This window comes from Protobothrops mucrosquamatus, unplaced genomic scaffold (assembly GCF_001527695.2).
Source record: "Protobothrops mucrosquamatus isolate PMUCROS unplaced genomic scaffold, P.Mucros_1.0 scaffold587, whole genome shotgun sequence".
NCBI lineage: Eukaryota > Metazoa > Chordata > Lepidosauria > Squamata > Viperidae > Protobothrops > Protobothrops mucrosquamatus.
This window is the reverse complement of record NW_015386887.1, coordinates 174991-186721: the sequence shown is the minus strand read 5'-3', so window position 1 is coordinate 186721 and position 11731 is coordinate 174991. Positions and strand designations below refer to the sequence as shown.

Below are 11731 nucleotides of genomic sequence, written 5' to 3'. Positions count from 1 at the left end.
GCGGATTCGGTTCGGCTGGTCCTCCAACTGCTCTCTAGGCGTCTTTTCCGACGTTTCATCTCTCTCAGCCCCTCGGTAAACCAAGGGGATGGTCGAGATCCACGTCGGGTCAGAGGCCGCAAAGGCACGACTCGGTCCAATGCCGCGGCGGCAGTTGTCTCCCATGCCGCCGCCTGATTTTCCGCCGAGTCGTGGACCAAATCCTCCGGATATGGCCCAAGCTCCATCAGGAACCTCTCAGGGTCCATCAGTCGCCTGGGACGGAACCATCTATTCTATTCTATTCTATTCTATTCTATTCTACTCTTTCTGTATTCTCTATTCTATTCTATTCTATTCTATTCTATTCTATTCTATTCTATTCTACTCTATTCTTTCTGTATTCTGTATTCTATTCTATTCTATTCTATTCTATTCTATTCTATTCTATTCTATTCACAGAGAGGTTGTGGGTGCTCCATCATGGGAGGTTTTTAAGAAAAGACTGGACAGCCACTGGTCTGAAATGATATCGAATCTCCTGCTTGAGCAGGGGGCTGGACTAGAAGACCTCCAAGGTCCCTTCCAACTCTTTTATTCTGTTAATTGTGGCGAACTCTACTGCAGCCCTTAAAGCTTTAAAGCTGAAGGAAGTGCTATTCCATTGCTCTTTATTTTTCTCTCCTCCTCTCTCTCCTGGGCTTGCACGCTGCCTGGCTTCCCTTTACTGTGCCCCCTGGCTTTACTTCAGCTCTGATTTGGGGCTGGGGGGGGGGGAAGCACTGACTCAGGAAACCCATGAACTATTTGAGAAAGGTCAGCTGGCAGCCTTCACCACCCTTCCAGGTTCAAATTGGGATGGTGCGGGAGCCCCCTCTGATGGCTGAGTGGCAGACTTCACCAGGAGGAGGTAAAGACCCCCTTCCAGTTTTCCTGGATATTGGAAGCTTGAAGGAGGCGGTTTTTCAAAAGTCCAGCCGCTTTTGCTCCTTTTGCTAGGAACTAGGGGAAGCTTCAGTCCCGAGGCATCTCAAGGAAATTAGTCTCAGGGAAGCTTGTTTGGACACCCTGGCACATCTGGAGGAAAAAAAAAACAGCTGGAAAGACCCTTGTTTGAACTGGGCCAAAGTTGCACTTTCCTTCATTGCCTGCAATGGAACCAGCAGTGTTTTCTCTCTCGCCCTTTTTAGGAAAAAGTTCGACTGGCAAACGTAAACTTCCCTCCCTTCTCTCTTTATCTTTTCTTTCCTTCTGGCCGATCTTTTCCTTCCTCCCTTTCCTCTCCTTCCTCCTTTTCATTCGTTCCTTCCTTCCTTCCTCCCTCCCTTTCTTCTTCTCCCTCCCTCCCTCCCTCCCTCCCTTTCTTCCTTCTTCTCATTCCCATCTTCCTTCCTTCCTTCCTTCCTCCCTATCCTCCCTTCCTACACCTTCCTTCCTCCCTCCCTCTTTCCCACCCTCTCCCTTTCTTCCTATCTTTCCTTCCTTTCTTCTCCCTCCCTTCCTTTCTCCTTTCCTTCCTTCCTTCCTTCCTCCCTTACTTTCTCCCTTCCTTCCTTCCTTCCTTCCTTCCTTCCTTCCTTCCTCCCTCCCTCTTTCCCACCCTCCCTCCCTTTCTTCCTATCTTCCCTTCCCTCCTTTCTTCCTTCTTTCCTTCCTTCCTTCCTTCCTTCTCTCCCTCCCTCTTTCCCATCTGTTGGCAGTAAGTGTGACTATTTAAATATGTCTTATATAGGGCGTTTTTTTGTTGTCCGGAGTCTCTCCCCCTATAGTATCGTTTTATTTAGAGCCAATTTCTCACCAGCCAAAGGAAGGAGCCACAGAGAGCATCGCGCGAGAGAAAAAAAGGGCCTCTCCCCAAGTCAGTTATAACTGTACAGTACATATCTCTAGGTCATCTCCTCTTGGCCCCCTTTTCTCGCGCGCCTTCGAAGGCATCCTTTCCACCCGCAGGAAAGCTATTTTAGCACTTTAAACAGTTGGGCTTCCCTTTCCCGACTCTTCCATCCTGACTTAATTTCGCCTCGTTCTGGGGGCCACCCAAAGAAATTGGCTGGTGTGTGTGAGTGTGTGACGCACAGCCATTGATGTCGGCCCTGTTTAGATTAAAAGGGATTTAAAAAGCGGTTGCTGCCCTTGGCTCTCTCTTACCCCGGGGCCAATGCTGCTAACCATCCGTTCGCTGGCTCTCGTTTAGAGGAGACAAGCACTCAGGGAAATGAAGATGAACGAGGAAAGGAAAAAGCAAAGTTCGTTAGCGAGCCATCCAAAACACTTTTCTCTCTCTCTCTCTCTCTCTCTCTCTCTCTCTCTCTCTCTCTCTCTCTCTCTCTCTCTCTCTCTCACACACACACACACACACACACACACACACACACAGAGTCTTGCAATCTGTCCAACATCCTGCTGTCTCAGACAGAACGGTTAGCCATTTTTTTTTTAATTTGGAGGGATTTGGGTGAGACTCAAAAGGATCACTGGGAAGCGCTGGGTTCGAATCAGGGAATAGGAAATCTAACCTGGAGCACAAGCAGCTGGATTGTTTTGTTTTCCTACTCAAAGACTCTTCCTAAGATAGGGACACAAGGTGCTTTTTCAAAAGGCAACTGGACTTCCTTGTATTTTGGTTTCCTATGAAAACATTTCTCCTCCTCCTCCTCCCCCTCCTCCTCCTTCTTCTTCACCAAGGACTCCCTAGTCCTCCTTCTCCTTCTCTTACTACTCCTCCTCCTCCTCCTCCTCTACTTCTTCTTCTTCTTCTTCTTCTTCTTCTTCTTCTTCTTCTTCTTCTTCTTCTTCTTCTTCTTCTTCTTCTTCTTCTTCTTCTTCTTCTTCTTCTTCTTCTTCTTCTTCTTCTTCTTCTTTTCCTCCTCCTCCTCCTCCCCCCCCCCTTAGGCAAGAACAGAACAGATGGCTTCTAGACTCCGACAAGATTTGTGGTCTTCAATAAATCTCATTCTCTGAAATTATTAGGCCCTAAAACAAAGGCTACGGTCTGGCTATTGACTTGTGAATTAATGAAGAAGCATGCATGTTTTGCTCTATTGGGGTTTTTTTGGGTTTTTTTTTAGCGCTTCGCAAACTCGATCTGAGCATTATTGGTTTCCTTTTTACAGTGCAGTCGATATCTATGTAATTTATGCATCGCTTTATTTATTTTTCTGAGCAGGAGGTTTATTCAGCTTTCTTTTGGGCGAGTGATTTGGACAATGACACAGAGATTGGAAAAAGAAAGAAAGAAAGAAAGAAAGAAAGAGAGAGAGAGAGAAAGAAAAAATCAAAGAAAGAAAAGAAAGAAAGAAAGAAAGAAAGAAAGAGGGAGGGAAGGGAGGGAGGGAAGGGAGGGAGGGAGGGAGGAAGGAAGGAAGGAAGGAAGATGTTTCACTTCTCAGTCAGAGCTGAAGTAGCTTCTTGGATGAGAAGCGAAACGTCTCCAAAGAAAAACAGGAAAGTCCAGTTGCCTCCTGAAAAAGCATCTTTGGGATAACTATGGCCTGGATGACTGAGAATCTCCATAGAGGAAGGAAAGAAGGAAAGAAGGAAAGAAGGAAGGAAGAAAGGAAAGAAAGAAAGAAAGAAAGAAAGAAAGAAAGAAAGAAAGAAAGAAAGAAAGAGAATTAACAGCTAGTCTCACCCCAAACGTAAACTCAGAAATGCTCCTTCCAAATAAATCAAACAATTCTAAAATGAGGTGGAAAACAGAAGCCTGTTTTCAGAGACAGCAAACTCTTTGGGAACTGGAGGACAGTTGCATAATATGTTTTGAGCATCAAAATGCCCAGTCTCCTGTCGCTCGGCTTCATTTATTTAACCCCTCCCGAGACGGCAGCACGAGGTTTTAACAACTTTCCAACGGAATCCGCTAAGCATCTGGCCAAAATATCTGAGCAGGAGCAGGAAGGAAGGAAGCATGCCTGGGCTTGTTCGTCCAGGGGCTTTCTCGTCTGGAGAGCTTAGTTTCCAGAGAATGGGAACCATGCCTGGATTTGAATCTGTCAACTGCCTGAAAAAAATGTCTTGGAAGCTTTATCCAGTACTAGAGCTGGGAGGAAGAAGAGGAGGAGGAGCAGCAGGAGGAGATAGATGAGAAGGAGGAGGAGGAGGAGGAGGAGGAGATAGATGAGATAGATGAGAAGGAGGAGAAGGAGAAGGAGGAGGAGGAGATAGATGAGATGGAGAAGGAGAAAAAGGAGGAGGAGGGGGAGGAGGAGGAGGAGATAGATGAGATAGATGAGAAGGAGAAGGAGGAGAAGGAGAAGGAGATAGATGAGATGGAGAAGGAAAGGAGGAAGAGGAGGAGATAGATAGATGAGAAGGAGGAGAAGGATAGGGAGAAGGAGGAGAAGGAGATAGATGAGATGGAGAAAAAGGAGGAGGAGGGGGAGGAGATAGATGAGATAGATGAGAAGGAGAAGGAGATAGATGAGATGAGATGGAGAAGGAAAAGAGAAGGAGAAGAAGGAGGAGATAGATGAGAAGAAGGAGAAGGAGGAGAGGGAGAAGGAGGAGAAGGAGATAGATGAGATGGAGAAGGAGAAAAAGGAGGAGGAGGGGGAGAAGAAGAGGAGGAGGAGATAGATGAGAAGGAGGAAGAGGAGAAGGAGGAAATAGATGAGATGGAGAAGGAGAAAAAGGAGGAGGAGATGATGGAGGAAAAGAGGATGATGCTGGTGGTTTAGCATCAATTCAAGTTTTATCAAAAGGTGGCTTCCTCTTCCTTCTTCCTCTCCTCTTCCCCCACCCCTTCCTTTTTCTCCTTCCCCTTCTCCTTCTCCTCTAGGCATTGATGAGCCCCCCAGAATAAAAAGAAAAAAGAAAGAAAAAAGAAGACCACCGAATTGTCCCAAGGCCCTTACTTTGGGTCCCACCATCAAGACCAAGCAAACGGAGCCAAGGCCCTCAGTGGCAGGGACAGGAGCATCGGCCTCTCCCCACCGCTGCTGCTCTGCAACAGCTGGAGTCTGTAAAGATGCAGGGGAAAATAAACAGCTGCCAAATTTAGCAACCACTCTTGTTTTTTTTCTTTTCATGTTTTTTTTTTAAAACAGTCTAAATTGGGGACCCTCCGCACGTCTGACGGTGGGGAGAAGTTGGCCGCCGTGTGCCAAAAGAGGGTCTCCTTCTGCTGGATCCAATCCTCGAACGTAGTTTTGGGGGACGACCACCCACGTCTCTCGGTCCCCCCTCACCTGCCTCCCTGCTAAGCCGAAACCTCTAAACATTCATTTTTTCTCTCAATAAGAAGCTGTCCTTTGACACCTAAATATTTTGCTTCTCCTTTACGGGAGCGCCTTGAGGAATCTGGCTGTTTTGGTGGAGTGAGAGAAAAACATGTCCTTAAAAGGAACCAAACTCTCTCATTCTTCCTCTAAAACACGATTGATGATGCCACCTTCGGAGATGGAAGGAGGAGGGTGGCCCAAAGTTACAAGACTGTCTTGGATGTAGACAAGGAACTGAAGCAGGAGACTTGCGATTGTGGAGCCCGTTGAAGGTGACCCAGAGACCTTGAGGGGGAGAGGCTATCAGCTGTGGTGCACCAGAAGACACCAACCAACAACCAACCAATCAACCAACCATCAACTAACCAACCAACAACAACCAACTAACCAACCAACAACCAACAACTAACCCACCAACAACTAACCAACCAACCAACAACAAATCAACCAACAACCAACAACTAACCCAACAACCAAAAACCAACCAACCAACAACTAACCAACCAAACAACCAACAACTAATCAACCAACAACCAACAACCAACCAACAACTAATCAACCAACATTATTCGCCATTAGTCAATTGCAAAAGGGGGCCTTACTAGGAACCGCTTCCATCCTGCGACGAGATCTGTAATACCATCAAACATCCACATCTGCCTATCCCAGGTCCTTGGGAAGGACTCAGGTAGACAAAAATGCCAAATCCAGTCTGAACATCTGGCTGACTGTGCAATGATTAATAATAATAATAATAATAATAATAATAATAATAATAATAATAATAATAATAATAATATTTTTTGCAATTGACTAATGGCGAATTTGTCAATGCCGATGGAATTCAAGTGGTGCTCCAGTTGTTTTGGGATTGCACCCAAGGCACCTCTTACTATTGGTACGACCCTTGCTTGCTTTTGCTACTATTATTATTATTAATATTATTATTATTATTATTATTATTATTATTATTATTATTATTATTATTATTATTATTATTATTATTATATACACATACATACAGTGATTTAAAAGTGTGGGTGTATTATACATATATACATATATACTTACATACATACATACACATATATATATATAAACACACACACACACACACACACACACACACACAAGTACGAGGATTTCTTCCGAGCACCCATGTGCAGGAAAGCGAGCCAGTTTTTCCTTTCTTCTTGACATATTCCTTTTTCCCCTCAAAGATGTGGCTTTTTAGGTGCCTAGAGGGATCCGTTCTCCACCTGCTGCTACAGATTACAAATCTCCCGTTTTGTTCCACGCCGTTATTAATGACTGCGCATTAAAACCTGGAACATATGTCTTTTTCTGTGCCTCTTTCTCCTCCCGAGGTCCTCACTCTGCCCCCAGAGCAACAAAAGTGTGACAGAGAACATTTCCAAGCCGAGTATTAGTTCCAGATGCCTCCTAAGACACGGTCAATTTGAACATCACCCCGTAAAAAAACCGCACATCTCCGACTTTCAAAGGCAGAGAGACCCTTTCGGTCGTCGTGATCTAATCTTCTGGCTTCACGGAGGCCTCACTTGCAACTCCTTCAGCAGTTGGGGGGGGAAGATTTGCCTGACACACCTCTGTCTCTCAGCTACACCCTGTTAGTAGTGGACACCTTGCCAAGTAGCAGATCCGATGCATTTGTTACAAGGCATCTTTGGCCCTTTGCTTTGGTTCAGGAATTCAGAGGGCCGAAGAACCGAATAGAAGAGAATAACGAAGTTGGAAGGGACCTTGGAGGTCTTCTAGTCCAACCTCCTACTCAGCCAGGACACCCTACACCGTTTCAAACAAATGGCTGTCCAGTCTCTTCTTAAAAGCCTCCAGTGTTGGTGTACCTACGACGTCCGGAGGTAAGTTGTTCCCCTTAATTGTTCTCACAGTTAGGAAGTTTCTCCTTCGTTCTAGGTTGCTTCTCTCCTTGGTTAGTTTCCATCCGTTGCTTCTTGTCCTGCCTTCAGGTGCTTTGGAGAATAGCTTGACTCCCTCTTCTTTGGGGCAACCCCATAGATATTGGAAGACTGCTATCATGTCACCCCTGGTCCTTCTTTTCACTAGACTAGACATACCCAGTTCCTAAAACTGGTTTTTTTATATATATATATTTAGCCTAACCATCTCTGTTGCTCTTCTCTGAACTCTTTCCAAAGTTTCTACATCTTTTTTTTATAAGGGGGCGAACAAAACTGGAGGCAATATTCCAGGTGTTGGAATACGGTATCCATGCCTTTGATCAGTGGTGGGATTCAGCCGGTTCGCACCAGTTTGGCAGAACCGGTAGCTAATTTTTCATCGCCCGGGCCCAGAACGGACTTCCAGAAGCGGCATCCATGCAGAGAACCGGTTGCTCGCCTATTTGAATCCCACCACTGCCTTTGATACAGGGTTGAGTCTGAGTATATAATATAATATAATGTATATAATATAATGTTCTGTCACTGGAGGGTCTCTCCTCCAGGCGCCCATCTCACAGACACCAGTCAGAGGGGACGGGGACGGGGGGGGGGGCAACTTGCAGATTGGCCTCTACGTTGTCATCTGCGGGACTTGTCCAGGAGAAACATCTCGCCCAACATGGAGGCTTTGCTGAAAACAGCAAAGAGCGAAGCTTTTTCACGGATGAGTTTGCACAGCATTAATACATGACAGGTCTCCTGGCTTCTATTCTCCTTTGGCAGAAATCCTGCATGAAAATATAAACTTTCTTGGATGGCGGAGAACCTGTGTCTGACTTTCCCAAAAAACCAAAACCAAAACAAAAAAAATATATGTTGGGACAAGAATGTCACATGGAAAAATGCTGCCCTCTAGATGCATCGAAGGGAAGATAGTCAGCTGCCCACAAATGTTGTAAACAGACTCCATCTCTCTCTCTCTCTCTCTTTCTCTCTCCCAAGCATAAAATATTTCAATTTGTCTACTAACCCTAACCCTGTGCCATCCCTACGCCATCCGTCTGGTAAACTCGCAAGATTCGTTTTTCTCGCCATGCACGTGGATACATAACCCGAACTAGACTGTGTTGTTCCTCTGTGTCGTATGATAGATGTGGGTATATGCATAATTCTGTATTTATTTGTTTGTTTGTTTGCTTTTGTCATATTTATGTTGTGCATATCGGAGGTGGCGACCCTTGGAGAGCTGCATGCAACGAAATTTCATTTTAATGTATGCCGATTAGTGTACATCCAAAGTGACAATAAAGTTATTATTCTATTCTATTCTATTCTATTCTATATTCTATTCTATATTCTATTCTATTATATTATATTCTATATTGTATTCTATTCTATATTCTATATTATTCTATATTCTATATTATTCTATATTCTATTCTATATTCCATTCTATTCTATTCTATATTCTATTCTATCTCCTATTCTATATTCTATTCTATTCTATTCTATATTATTCTATATTCTATTCTATTCCATATTCTATTCTATTCTATTCTATATTCTATATTCTATATTCCATATTCTATTCTATTCTATTCTATTCTATTCTATTCTATTCTATATTATATATTCCATATTCTATTCTATTCTATTCTATTTTATTCTATTGTATATTGTATATTCTATTCTATTCTATTCTATTCTATTCTATTCTTCTATTCTATTCTATTCTATTCTATTCTATTCTATTCTATTCTATTCTATTCTAATGTCAGAGGTATTTATTCCATAAATAAGGCCTGCATCTACTCACCTGTATACAGGTCGGTGTCGGTGTATTCATCCACCTTTTTGTGATGCAAAATATAATCAGAGACTTTGGTTCCAATGGCTGGCTGGACATCTAACCACTGCAAGGAGACGACTGTGCTGGAAGGCTCCACGGTGGGAGAAAGACGCAAACTAGGCAGAAGAATGAAGGAAATTCACAATTCAGCTCTGACCCACAACTGTTCTTCTCTATTGATTTTTTATTTATTTTTTATTTTTTATTTTTATTTTTTTTAATTTGTATCCCGCCCTTCTCCCGACGGGACTCAGGGCGGCTCACAACATATTTAAAACAAAGGCATATATACAATCCCCCCCCCCCCCGTAAAACCGAATTAAACCAAATTTTAAAGTTGTGATTATTTCGAATTCCTTAAAATAAACCCAGTGTAAAATCCTCCCTAGGCCAGGTCCGCTTGCTGGAAAAGCCATGTCTTGAGGGCGCGACGGAAGGTAAGGAGATCCGGAATCGTCCGAATCTCCGAACCATCCACCCTGGTTCCCCCTAAAAATTTATTAAAACACCCCTGTAAAAACGTTCTCAACTTAGATAATTTAAATAATTTTTTGTCCGTGACCACTGCATGATATTACAAGTTGATGCAAAAAAAAAAAAAAAAAAAAGTGGAGTAGGGGATATTTCGGCTGGATTAAAAAATAAATAAAAATGCAGGCACCGTCCCTGTTGGAAAACAGATACTCACACAGGCTGGGGAAGTGGGCTGCAGCTGGGGAGGCCGTTGTCATCAAAGGCATTCAGGTCACACCGACACCAATCCTCAATCACGTCTCCTTTCCCGGAGCACCAGTAGGAGCTCATGAGGGCTGCCTTGAAGGCCTGGGAAGGAAGAACAGGTCAAAGATGGTGTGTGAACGGATGGCTGAGGCAGGCAGTGACAAAAACACGGCGAGTTGTACTAACTAGCCGGTACAAGAAGAAAGATGTTGGGGGGGGGGTCTTGAATTGTTCTTTGGGTCGATCTCAGTTGTGTGGTCTAGAACAGCCACATCCCTGATGTCTCTATGCTTCTGGAGATCTTTAAGAAGAGGAGACTGGACAATCACCTGTCTGAGATGGTGTAGGTTCTCCTGCTTGAGCAGGGGGCTGGACTAGAAGACCTCCAAGGTCCCTTCCAGCTCTTGTTGTTGTTAGTTGCGAAGTCGTGTTCGACCCATTGCACCCCATGGACAACTTCCTATTCTATTCTATTCTATTCTATTCTATTCTATTCTATTCTATTCTATTCTATTCTATTCTATTCTATTCTATTCTATTCTATTCCATTCCATTCCTTATTCTATTCTATTCTATTCTATTCTATTCTATTCTATTCTATTCTATTCTATTCTATTCTATTCTATTCTATTCTATTCCCTATTCTATTCTATTCTCTATATTCTATTATTCTATTCTATTCTATTCTATTCCCTATTCTATTCTATTCACACGCTCACATTTACACACCTACCAAAGAAGGTGAAGGCTAACAGAACAAAATAACAGAGTTGGAAGGGACCTTGGAGGTCTTCTAGTCCAACCCCTGCTCAAGCAGGAGACCCTATATCATTTCAGACAAATGTCTGTCCAGTGTCTTCTTAAAAGCCTCCAGTGATGAAGCACCTACAACTTCTGGTGGCAAGCTGTTCCACTGGCTAATTGTCTTCACTGTTAGGAAGTTTCTCCTTAATTCCAGGTGGCTTCTCTCCTGGATTTAGTTTCCATCCATTGTTTCTTGTCCTGCCTTCTGGTTTTTTGGAAAATAATTTGACCCCTCTGTTCTTTGTGGCAGCCCCTCAAGTACCGGGATACTGCTATCATGTCCCCCCTAGTCCTTCTTTTCTGTAGACTAGCCAAACCCAAATCCTGCAGCCCTTCTTCATGTGTTTTAGTCTCCAGGCCTTTATTCATCTTAGTTGCTCTTCTCGTGTCCAATTCCTTTGGGAATCTAACTCGACGAGGTCATGCAGGCTAATCTGATCACGCTTAATGTCATTTGTTTCTTACTGTAAGTTGGGCTCAGTTTAATCAGATCCTGCGGATACGCAGCGACAATTACGTCTTGCCACAACCTTTTAGAAATGAAGTTATTCCTGCAACACATCCATCAAGCTCCATCCTTTCTCGTCAAGAGTGAATTCATGCCACAGGCCTTAATAAGGTTATACAGGCCCACGCGGATGTCCATCGCTCTCTCCTGCTGCAGTTCCATTTGCCGATAGCTATCAAGCAACAGTTGACGTCAAACCCATACAGAAGAGAAGAACGGTTGCAGGAATTGGGTATGTCCACTCCAGGAGAAGAAAAAAACAGACCTAGGGGTGACATGATAGCACTGTTCCAATATTTGAGGGGCTGCCCCAAAGAAGAGGTGGTCAACTTATTCTCCAAAGCACCTGAAGGCAGGCCAAGAAGCAATGGATGGAAATTAATCCAGGACAGAAGCAACCTAGAATTAAGGAGACATTTTCTGTAACTGGGTAGTCAGTGAGTACCATTGCTCCTAACGTCTGCTTATTCCATTCTGCACTTTTGTGCCCTTAGTTTCTTTCTAAGTCTACGGCAAACAGAATTATCTCACTCAAATGTGTTCAACCCTTGACATTTTAAAGACGGCAAACAGAATTATCTCACTCAAATGTGTTCAACCCTTGACATTTAAAAGCTTGTGACTTCACCTTACAACCTCACCTTACGGAGAAGAGCCACAAAGATCTTTGGGAGACCAGAGGCTAAAACATATAAAGAACGGTTGCTGGAATTGGGGATGTCTAGTT

The 11731-nt window shown here is 43.7% G+C and overlaps 1 protein-coding gene across 1 annotated transcript in view; it reads right to left on the bottom strand.

Moving 5' to 3' along the window:
- ASTN2 (astrotactin 2) overlaps nt 1–11731 on the bottom strand; it is a 208859-nt gene that overhangs the window by 34416 nt on the left and 162712 nt on the right. The window contains exons 18-19 of the mRNA XM_015817424.2: nt 9661–9794; nt 8940–9088 (exon numbers count right to left, since the gene is read on the bottom strand). Of these exons, the coding sequence (XP_015672910.2) occupies nt 8940–9088; nt 9661–9794 (283 nt within the window). The remainder of the gene's footprint in view (nt 1–8939; nt 9089–9660; nt 9795–11731) is intronic.